We start from the raw sequence: 12,730 nt of genomic DNA on the forward strand, positions 1-12,730 counted from the left end.
TTTCTTGTATTTGGTGCTCCATTCTCCACATAAATATAATTATAAACTACGGTTTAAGCAATAAATTACCTGCCTCTGGATGCCCTCTTCCCAAGACGGTACCCATACAGGTGATCCCCAGGAGTGCCTCCGGATTTAAACATCCCCTGGTTGCTTGGATGCTTCAGACTACCCCTGAAGGATCGAGGCAAGCCTATCACTTACCTATATATGTATATATATATATATATATGTGTGTGTGTGTGTGTGTGTGTGTGTGTGTGTGTATGTGTGTATGTACGTACGTATGTATGTATGTATGTATGTATATGTATGTATATATCTATGTGTGTGTCTGTGTTTGTCCCATCGCTATCACTTGACAACTGATGCTGGTGTATTTGTGTCCCCATAACTAAGCAATTCTCCAAAAGAGAGAGATAGAATAAATACTTGACTTACAACGAATAAATCCTGGGGTCAATCTCTTCGACTAAGACTCTCTAAAGTGGTGCTCCAGCCTTTGATCATCAATCTGATGAATCAAGCTTGACACAGTAGTAAGCAACAATGTAACTTTTATTTTTAGAAACAAAAAGTAAAGAAAGAAAAATGTTCTCAAATTAATTACAACTCCAGAACTTTGGAACTCCTTAAGTTTAGCTGGATTCTGTGTGCATGCATAAAGTGTATTGTAATATATAGTATTTTATTTGTTAAATTAAAATTATGATAGCCATTTTCAAATGTTAGAAGCTTAAGTTAACTGAGAAAAGAGATAATAAAACTGAAGATACATAAGAAGATATAACTTGACTAGATAAATGTAAGAAGTAAAAAGCAATAAAAATCAGAAATCCTTGACAAATTTGCTGATGAAGTTTTCTGGAGGAAACTAAATATATGAACATATAAAGCTGTTTCATTGTAATTTCATGGAAGGAAATGTTGAAGCCTGGATTTATCTGTCGATGTGAAGAGAGAATGCAAATAAAGTCATCCAATTTGTTTGATTAGTTTCATTAAAATCATGAAGCAATATCTTATTGCTTAATGTTTAAAGCTGCCACTAGTGCACCATGAAAGTCCTGTTTGGAATTGTAATACTGACAGAGGTTTAAACAATGGCTTTTACACTGTACTAATAAAACATATTGTAAGTGCTAGAAACTGAAGTTTCTACACACACACACACACACACATGCGCGCGCACACACACACACACACACACACACACACACATGCATGCACGCATGCTCACACATCTATCTTGCCATGTTCTCAGGAATGATTTTTCAAAGGAGACATTGTGTTCCATATAAACAAATGTGTGTGTACATGTATATGTATATGCATATAAATGAGCATATATGCATAAATATATATAGATATATGAATGTCTGTATGCATATCATAAACTTGTGGTGCGCAGTTTGCTTCACAACCACATGCTTCTAGGTTCAATCCCACTGCACACAGGTCAGCTGATTGTAATCCGCTGTATCTTTGAATTGATTTAATACCTTGTGAATGGAATTTAATACACAGAAACTGTACAAAAACAGATTGTAGTCGTCCCCCCCGTCCTCCTCCCCCTACCAATCTTCCTCCCCTCATCTACTCTTCCTCCCCCTCCTCATCATCATTGTTTTAACACTCACTTTTCTATGCTTGCATCAGTCAGATGGAACTTTGTTGAGGCAAATTTTCTGAGGCTGTCTGCCATTCCTCTCACCAACCCTCACCTGTTTCCAAGCAAGGTAATATTACCTTATATTCGGACATGTTTTCTCAATAGACTGAAAACAAATGACACTGCTTGTATGATAGTGGTACTTGCCTACAATTATCATTTGATGTCAAGACAAGAACACACACACACACAATATATATATATATATATATATATATATATATATATATATATATATATATACACACACACATTGTGCTTTTGTGGCTTGAAGTAAAGCAAGCCTTGATGTCCACTCAAAAAACACATGGTAAATGATCCACAAGCAATTGAGCAAAGTGAGTCATCAACTTTTTCTTTTCACTGAAAGGTTTGCAAGGCACTGGCAGGCCTCAAGAGACACATTTGTGTCCATAAGAACATGATTACCACTTTATTTTACAGAACTCTTATTCATTATTCATGACAAAAGAATCCATCATTATGATGATGATGATCATCATCATCATCATATATATATAGGCACTGGTGTGGCTGTGTGGTAAGAAGCTTGCTTGCCAGCCACATAGTTCTGGGTTCACTTTCACTTTGTGGCAACTTAGGCAAATGTCTTCTACTATAGCCCTGGATAGACCAAAGCTATGTGAATGAATTTGGTAGATGGAAACTAAACAAAGCCTGTTGTATGTATATATATGTATGTGTGCATGTGTGTGTCTGTGTGTTCATGTCTCTGTTTGCTCCCACCACCACTTGACATCCAGTTTTGGTGTGTTTATGTCCCCATAACTTAGTTGCCCAGCAAAAGAGGCTGATAGAATAAGTACCACGTTTAAAAAAATAATCACTGGGGTTGATTCGTTTGACTAAACTCCATCAAGGGAGCATGCTAGCATGGCCACAGTCTCATGAATGAAACAAGTAAAAGATAAAAAACGATATATAATGGTCTCCCTATTTCCACATATGAAATCCACCTTCAAGGCTGGAGCTATACTTGAAGACAATTAAAGTGTCACACAATGGGACTCAACCTGAAACCAATTATTTAGGATGCTGACAAATTGACACACAAATTGTTGAATTTGAAAAGTGAAGTGACTGGTACAGGCATGGCTGTGTGGTAAAGAAGTTTACTTCTCAGCTACATGGTTTTGGGTTTCAAACCCACTGTGTGGCGCCTTGAGCTAGTGACTTCACCACCATTTGTCAACTGGTGTAGGTATATTTATGTCCCCATAACTTAGCAGTCCAGCAAAAGATACTGATAGAATAAGTACCAGGCTTAAGAGGAAAAGAAAAGCGGGGGTTGATCAGCCAACTAAAATCTTTTGATAGTGGTGCCCCAGCATGGCCACAGTCTAATGACTGAAACAAGTAATAGGTATAAAAGGTATGATGCTGCTGCTGCTGCTGCTGCTGATGATGATGATGATGATGATGATGATGAAGAAGAAAGTGAAAAGAAATAAGATCAGTCAAAGAAGAGGGATAAAAAAAAAGGCATATAATTGGGGTTGCGAAACTGTAAAACATATAAAAGTGGTTGATGGAACGAGTAGAATAAGCAGTATTCATTAATAATAAAATCAGTTTAATTCACTAATGTGCTTTTATTTTGTTCAGTAAGGGTGAGGTGGGACTAGATTTAAGCTCAGTTTTGTGTAAGGAATGACAATAGTCAATTGAATCAATACAACATTATTTATATTGATTCAGTTAATGACCCCTTGATTTTTTTTGTTATTTTGAAAATTTTATTTTTATTTTATTTATTTACGAAGATTTAATTATAAAACTGCTAGATTAATACTTGGCTATTTACATATTCTGTATATAGATCTGTGTCTCTGTTCAGTATCTCCTTAAAGTCTATCAAGGCAATGACAAACAAACATTCAGATTTTCTCTTGACAGATTTCTTTTAAAAATTATAGACAAACTGTCTGTTTTACATGGTTATGTCCTTTTCCATCTCAAAGAAAACAGAAAGAACAACAGCTATTACTTATATCTCTTATAAAGCTAATTTTCTAAGGAATGTTTGGATAGAAATCAAAATATTACTGGACTTGGAAGACAATAAAAACAAAGTTGATCAATAGCTGTGTAGCTAAATAGTATAATTCATTTGCTTTGGTGCTGGATGTCTTAGCCATTTTTAATACTTTACCACTTTTATTGTATATAAACTAGGTATAGACCCATCCACCCTATTGTGCAGCCTATAGGGTGATTGGTGAGTGAGGAAAGGTAAAATAGAATTGTGAGGTCCAATAGTTTGGTTTCTCTGAGGACTTTATGACCTCTCTGGTACCTGTGCCATGAAAAACATAACCAGAACACACTATAAAGTGGATACTAAATAAACAGAAAATGTAAAGGGTTGTGTTCACCCACTTCAATTCCATATTGCCGAGGACTTGCCAACTTCTCTAGGGCTGGTGTTATAAGAAAATTGGTCCAGTACACTTTTCAAGTGGTTAGTGCAAGGAAGGGCGTCCACCTGTAGAAACCAGGCCAAGATGACATGCATATGAACATGATGACCTGTCCAAGCTATGCTAGCATGGTAAACAGACATAAAGTGTCGATGAACATACAATAAGCATGACTGTTGTCTTGTGTTCTTTAATGGTTCATTGGACTAGGCTGATGCTAATTTGGTAGACCTGTAAATCTTTGATTTATAAAAATGGCTTGTTGTTTAAACCCATGCCTGATCAAGTATACTTATGAAAAATGTTCCTGCTATGACCATCTCACTTTTAGGAATGTGCAAGACTGCATTATATAATACGTTCTTTTTCTTATAGGTTAATAATATGAGATTTGAGGGAGATTTGGATACTATTTTCTATCAGGTTGAATGGTAGCATCAAGGCTCACGTATTTGGCTAAGATCAAATTGTAGGATTCATTATTATTCATTATTATCTGACATAGCTTCTGTTTGGTTCTAATTGGTTTCTACTTGATTCTACTTGGTTTCAGTTAGGTTATAGAGTTCGTTCACCTGAGTTTTCCATCTTCTTGTTGTGCTCAGTAAAACAGAAATACTACAACACTAAAATAGACAATGAACTAGAAAAGCATTCGGAGAGTGCAGACCTCCGCCAAGCAGCTCATTTCCACCCATATACATGCATGCTGATAATCGCCCAATTTCCCAAACCAATGCTGGCAAAAACATAACCTCCTTGGTAGGGGTAAAAAAAAAATAACACAGCCATATAATTAAAAAAAAAAAACCTTTAAAAACAGGAATCATTTGAAGCAGTTATAATACATCAATGACAATAGCAAGCTCTGCAGAGCTTTGCCAAGCAATTCATTTTAAGATAGATGCACAAGTAAAATTACTAATAGAGAAACGAAAATAAACTTTGGAAACAGCAGCGCCACCATAGGTTATGTGGAAACGATGAACATGTTTTCAAGAGAGATAATTAAAGACCGTAACATTGTAATACTTCATGTAAAGTAAATATAACAAATGAAAAATCCTTCAAGAATCCATAAAAATTCCCCAGATCACTACCAAAATTTCATCATCTGTTCCTTGTGTCATTACCAACTTTTCCCGCAAGTTTCATCAAATACCGTTTTCAACTTTTTGAGTTATTTTGCACACAGACAGACAGACAGACAAACCAACTCTGATGAAAACATAACCTCATTCCTTGGCAGAGGTAATAAAATACACAAAACCTCAGGAAAGGTAATGTATATATCCTAAAAAGATCCAATTTTTTTACTGAATGTAAATGATTTGGCACTTCAAGGATTATGTTAGTACAAGATTTGTAGAATGAGTAGAGCATTAGGTGAAATACCTTTGGTAATTAGTCATGGTCTTTTGTCCTGAGTTCAAATTTTGCAGAGGTCAACTTTGAATTTAGTTTATCTTGGAATGATGAAATAAAATATCATTTAAGTACTGGATTTGATTTTGTATCCTTGTAATGCATTCTAGATGTGAATGGAATTATAACAGAAGATAAGATATTTAAAAACTAACATTCCAGAAAAGAGAGAACATAGTTTCTTGTATTTTACTAAGTAGATATCGCTAATGTTAAATAGTCTATTAAGTGTATGATTTAACAATTTAGTTATGCCATAATTTTAATTTAAATGACTCTCGCTCTTTTTTGTTTCATTTTGCAAGTCGGAATCAAAATGAACTGATAAACACTGGTTTGATGTTGGCCCAAACTTATATGCTTCTGGCTGAAGATGATGCGTATGGTAAGTTGAAATATCTAATCATTTTCATGAACTGTGGGGGAAGCATAGGAAATGCTGGGTGTTCAGATTTGATTTGATTTCTATGGTTGTTGTTTAGCTTGTGGTAATCCCTAAATGAGTATCTGTTGAGCTCTAGGGTTGATATAATTGACTTACTCCTTCTTCCAAAGACATGTGTGTGTGTGTGTGTGTGTGTGTGTGTGTGTACTTCAAGTTGAGTCATAAGTTGTTTTTGTCTTTCAAGCTTTGATTACTATTTCAAGCAAATTATATATGGTAAGCATTTATTTATCAAAATATCCCACCATATTTTATTGCCTGTGGCCATCATTGTGTGAGAAGCTCAATTCCATTCTTAAACCACTTGGTTGGTTTAGAGGCAAAAACTCCCTGCACCCATTTCCAACCTCATCCACATTGTCGAACCTCCATTCATGCAGAAAATGAGCCATGGCTTAGAAAAGGCAGTAATCTGATGGTGCAAAGTCTGGACTGTAGATAGAGAGAGGCAGTACTTCCAGACCCTTAAGTTCCTCAAGTTTGTACTTAGTCACTGCCAGTGTGTATTGGGGCTTTGTCATACTGTAGGAGTATGCATCTTCCATTGACCAATGCTGAGTAGCAGGTTTTCAAAGTATCATATGTTCACTGCAGATGTTAAGCATGAGAGATTTGTTGTCCAATGTCTCATTTACTGCTTTGTCCGGCTGTCTATCTGTTGTCTGTTTCTCTCTCTCTCTCTCTCTCTCTCTCTCTCTCTCTCTCTCTCTGTCTCTGTCTCTCTCTCTCTCTCTCTGTCTCTGTCTCTCTCTCTCTTGTCTTCTTCGCTCTTTAAGATGATAAAATGGGATTCTAAGGCAGTTTGGCTGCTATATCTACCAGGTTGCGTAATTACATAGAGACTCCCCTCCTGACTCACTTTTTTTTTTTTTTCTGTAGTATTAAACTGCAGATGTAGAAATTTCTACTCCTTGGAGGGGCTGCTAGTTTGATAAAGTTAATTTACCAGGAAGATCTGGTGTATATACTTTTGATTGACATAAGCTGAAGCAATTCAAAATCACTAATTTTTCTAGAAATTCCAAGAAACAGTTGTTTATGCCTTTAGAAAAAAGAATCATTTTCTAGACTCAGCTCAGACCACAGACTCAGCTTTAACAAATCTTTTCTTCTTTTAGTGCTATCATGTTGATAAATAACCTCTGCTAACTTTTTAACATAAATACGATGTTGGTGATATGTTTGTGGCTGACTACTTAGATGTTTCTCCATTGCTTTCTTTTGAGATTCTGTACAAGACAGATTGCTATGCCTGCTAAAGTACTCGGAACATTAAGAACCAGAAGAAATACCACAAGTCATTTCATATAATAGTCCAGCAATTCTGCCCCTTTGTTTACCTTCTGAAAAAGAGCCGGTTAAGAAGCCACTGTGTGGTCACTCAAAGTGCTAAAAATAGCTGCCAAGCTCTCACATCATCAATTTGTAAAAACATTAGATAATGTGGTCCTAGATACACTGTATCTTTAAAGAAAAACACAGAATAACCATGATTAGAATGCTTTTGATCATGAGTTTGATTCATCATGGTTGACCTTGAGCTAAACAACAATGACCTCCTGGAAAAATAATGATTGATGTTAATTAAAGCTTTGTTGTTAAAGCTGTATTAATTAAAGCTGTATTAATTAAAGCTGAAATAATTAAAGCTGAGATAATTAAAGCTGAACATTATCTGTTCTTTACTAATTTGGGAAGTGTCTATACCATTTATCCTACTCTATAATAATGTTTCTACTTGATGCTCTTATATGAAATCAAAGAACCCAAATCTTTTCTGTAGATGGTCATATTTGATGCTACATACAGAGCCACATGTTTGAAAGAGGCTTGTTAGGAAATGATAGCCAGTGCCAAGCAGTAGTAATTTAAACAGTTGTTTCACAATCAACTTCAAAAGTACAAAAGTACGAAACATACATACAGACTGTCGTCTCCAAGTAATCTGTGGCTAAAGTTTAGAGAGAACCAAAATGACAGTTGTATAGAACAGTGAGATTGTCATTTATTTTAGTGATGCCATCTTCAACATGGCTCATTGCTATTGAGGACAAAGTTTTGATATTGAGATGAGATGAGTTGCATAAATATAGCTTGCTTCAGAGTCAGAGTAACTGATCTCAAAGTCACAAACTACCAGCAACCATTCATTGTGAGCTTTGTTACAATTCTTTAGCTTAATTTGGAACTGAAAGTAAGGGTGGTAAACTGGTAGGATCATTAGAATACCAGACAAAACGTATAGCTTCTTTTAGTACAATATGGTTGATAAATAACCTCAGCTAACTTCTTATAAAAGTGCAACATAGGTAATATGTTCATGGCCAACTACATAGATGTTTCTACGTTGCCTTCTTTTGGGTATTCTGTACAAGACAGATTGCTATGCCTGCCAGGGTGCTCAAAATATTAAGAACCAGAAGATATTCCACAAGTCATTTCATTTAATGGCCCAACAATTTAGGGTTGAATATTAAGGTGGTAAGCTGGCAAAATCGTTAGCTTGCCAGGCAAAATGCTTAGTGGCATTTCATTCACTGTTATGTTCTGAGTTCAAATTCAGTCAAGGTCGACTTTGCCTTTCATAATTTCAGGATTGATAAAATAAGTATCATTTGAGCACTGGGGTCAACATAATTGACTTACTCCCTCTCCCAAATCTGTTTGCCTTGTACCAAAATTTGAAATCAGTTTTGGACTGAAAGTGAGCCTATGTTACTAGCTGATTAAAAACAATCCTTGGACAAATTTGACAACTATATTTGTGACAAAAATGATAAAAATATTCATTTTTTTATATAATTGGAGGAAGAAAACTTTTAGGATAAATTTACTGCCAGCTGATATAGATATCAATAGATACATGTATGTGCTAACAGATAGTTAGATATATGCACACACATACATATGTATGTGCACACACACACTATGCACACACACACTATGCACACACACACTATGCACACACATGCACACATGTGCATGCACATAAAGATGATAGTGAATCTAACAGTGAAGAAGGAAATGTTCTAAACCTTTGCTGTTTTCCAGAACATTTTGTTTCAGCAAAGAACTATGATGAGATAATATTGAACATGTTAAATTATGCTCTGTGGTCTTTAATTGATGTCTGTTCACATTCTAAGTTCAAATCCTATTTTTGTTGACTTCACCTTTATCTCATATCCTTGGGACCAAATAAAAAGTAGAAATCATGTACAAAGGTTAAATTGATAAACTATACTTTATTTTCATTCTTTTTTATTTAATAATGTCAGAAGTAAACAAGCTGTGCTCAACAATTTTTTTAAGGTGTTTGAGACATGTAAGAGAACAGTGGAAGTTAATGCAGACTAGGAACAACTTAGACCAAGTACTTGCAACAGGCTGGATAGATTGCACCAATGACATCCAAGGTGGTGGTGATGGTGCTGAACTCAGTGATCAATTAAATATGTCACTAATTAGAAATGGCTTCTCTGCTTCTATAAAGTTTTCCTCAGTTAAAATTCACTCACAAGTCTTTGATCAACTCAATATTTATGGTGGAAGATAAGGCAGTGAGCTGACAGAATTGTTAGCACACCAGGCAAAATGCATTTCATCTGTCTTTGCATTCTGCTGAAATCAACTTTGCCTTTCATCCTTTCGATAAAATAAGTATCATTTGAGCACTGGGGTTGACGTAATTGATTCAGTCCCTTCACCCAAGCTGCTGGCTTTGTGCCAAAATTTGAAACTAATATTTATGGTTGAAGACACCTTACTTGAAATGTTGCACTGTGGGATTGAACCCAAGAACACAGAGTGACTAAGCAAAATTCTTAATCACAAAGTCATGCCAATGCCCAAAAGGGCCAAAGAAGTTGATCGTTGGTAAAATATTTGAAAGTTTAGGAGTTATGATATTGAATTTGCTTCTTTTATAAGATAGAATAAATATTTTACTCACTTGGCATTATACGACTGCATTATGTTTGAAATTAGATTAGCATTGGAAATAGTCAGGTACTTCAATCTAATTCTTTAAATGAATGCAGTTCCTTGAGGAATACTCTTTCAAATATGATAATAATAATAATAATAATAATAATAATAATAATAATAATAATAATAATAATAATAATAATAATAACAACAACAATAATACAGCTAAAGAACTAATCCTATATTGAATTTTGCTGTATTTCCATTAGGTTACCATTATTTCAAATTTGGTAATTGGTTTATGGTTTCTACAGATCTTAGCTAATGGAAACAAACAAATAAAAGAAACATTACTTTACCATGAATGAACTGACAACTAGTTTTTCACTTTTAATTCTAATTTACTTTTGTTTTGAAGAGTCAGTAGTACCAGACATAAAAAAAGTGGTAGTCCTAGAAAGCACAGAATATTATTTGGCTGGTTTTAATTATTGAGCGAAAGTTACAAATGCAAGAAAGTATCATTATCCTCATTTAGTATCCATATTCCATGTTGGCATAGGTTGAATGGTTTGTCAGGCTTTGGAATGTTAGAGGACTATGTCAAGAACACACCAAATCACCCAGTCCAGGAATCAAAACCACAGTCATACATGAGTGCAACATCCTAACAAATAAGCCATGTGCCCCCACAATAATAATAATAGTAATAATAATAATAATAATAATAATAATAATAATAATAATAATAATAATAACAATAATAATAATAATAACAACAACAGTACAGAGTAGCAGCTACTACTAAGGTGGTATATCCGTTTTTTTGGCAGTCAGGGGTTTGAGATTTGCCAGATGGGCAAATTTCTTGTTGATGGATACTGCGGGTTGTATTTCTCATTGATGGATACTGTGGATTGTTGGAGGATATGCAGTTTTACACGGAGGCAGAGCTGGCAGTTGGGGGTGCCAGGTGAATAATGTGGCACTCTGTCAACAATAGTCTACTTGATGCTGGGTGTTTCCTCTTGCAAGTCATGGAGTCTCCAGAGAAAATGAGACAGAAGTAGAGTTCTGTCTGTCCCTGGATCTGAATGAGTGCATATGCTGGGAGTATCTTCCCTTGAAGTCATTTATCTGTCATACCCATAGAGTGCCTACTAATGTCATTAGAAGGTGTAAGGGTAGTTCTGTATATTACGGTCCTTGAGAAGCAAGATCCTTCTTGAGGGCACCGAGTGGGGTTTTGTCAGTTGCAGGTTGGGGGCGATGCGGGTGCATTTTTTACCTCAGTTGATGCATGCAATGTTGTCTAAGCAGGAGTAGCTCACCTTGACATTATGGGGGTTGAAGAGTTTGTAATACTTGTGACTTGTGGGGAAGTGTTTCTTAATTAACAACAGGAAGTCCCTAGCTATGTTGGAGGAAACTTCTAGATTGAAAGTGGGGTTATACCATATAATTTCCCTTTTCTAATATTTTTTGGGTGAGGAGAGGGTGTTTGAGGGTTGTTCACATATGTGAGCTTCTCAGTAAACCCTCTCCTAGTCAAAGCATCATTGTAGTGGGGGTGGCCTTGTTAAAGATTTCTCTGTTGGCCAAGAGATTAGATTTTCCAACTAACTGTTACTGATACCAACATCAAACCATGACAACCACGTGACCTTCCTCGACCAGTAACAGCCCACCTTACAGTAACAATCAACTTCTGTCATTCAAATTCAAAATGGCTGAAGACTAGCATCATGCTTGAAACTCAAGAGTCCCAAGGAATTTGAACCAAACTGTTTTGATGCATACATGTAACTTAACAACACAATCAAGGTATAGTTGTGTATTTAGTAAAGAAGTTCACTCCACAAACTACATGATTTTCAGTTTGGTTCCACTGTACAAATATCTTCACCTACAACCTCATCTTGATCAAAGTCTTGTGAGTGAAATTTAGTAGATGGAAATTACATGGAAGCCTGATGGAAGAATCATTGTTATTCTTGGATAGTAGACTTAATCTAACACTCAGTTTCACAGTCGTTTCTGGTCCTTGAGTGTCTTTAGTAGCGATCAGTATGTTAGGAGATTCTTCCCATCTTTCAGAAGAAGATAAGACAAATAGATAAACTTACTTTCTTATTCTTCAATACTCTGTTTCACTCAGTCGAGGTGTCTTGTCTTTAAGGTACTTGGTGACTGCATCAGTACTGGTGTATGAAAAAAAAACACCAAGCACACTCTGAGGTGTCGTTGAATCAAACTGATTTGATTCATACATGTAACTCCCAATAAATTTGTTGAGTGGTCTTCTTTCATTTGTCCACTCACACGTATATATATATATATATATATATATATATATATATATATATATATATATATATATATATATATATATATATACATAATAGCACAATCTATTCATGATCAGAGTTGTTCAAAAACCAAGGTACTACAGTATATCATTTAATGTACACACTCTAAGGATAAGAACTACTATAAAAGTTTCTTACTGTGAAGTCATATACCTTGGCACATTATAAAAACCTGCCTTGATGCTTGTCTTCACTGCAAGAAACTATTAGTAGCTCTTATCTTTATACTATATACATTAAATAAAATTTATCTCCTAGTGGATGGAATACTTTTTCCTTGATCTTACCATAATGGAATAATAAACTATGTGTGTGTATCAATCAATCATATATCAATTTCTATATCAGTTATCTGTCTCCATATGTGTTCCTTTTATTCAATCCTTAAAATAAATACACACGCACACACACACACACACACACACACACACACACACACACACATGTATAC

The 12,730-nt window shown here is 35.2% G+C and overlaps 1 protein-coding gene across 4 annotated transcripts in view; it reads left to right on the top strand.

Annotated features, from left to right (window-relative positions):
* Positions 1-12,730, top strand: part of LOC106874122 (tetratricopeptide repeat protein 23) — a 191,496-nt gene that overhangs the window by 125,766 nt on the left and 53,000 nt on the right. For all 4 annotated transcript variants that reach the window (XM_052970647.1, XM_014921734.2, XM_014921732.2 and 1 more), the window contains exon 9: positions 5,844-5,923. In XM_052970647.1, the coding sequence (XP_052826607.1) occupies positions 5,844-5,923 (80 nt within the window). The remainder of the gene's footprint in view (positions 1-5,843; positions 5,924-12,730) is intronic.

The sequence above is a fragment of the Octopus bimaculoides genome, chromosome 9, assembly GCF_001194135.2.
Source record: "Octopus bimaculoides isolate UCB-OBI-ISO-001 chromosome 9, ASM119413v2, whole genome shotgun sequence".
Lineage (NCBI taxonomy): Eukaryota > Metazoa > Mollusca > Cephalopoda > Octopoda > Octopodidae > Octopus > Octopus bimaculoides.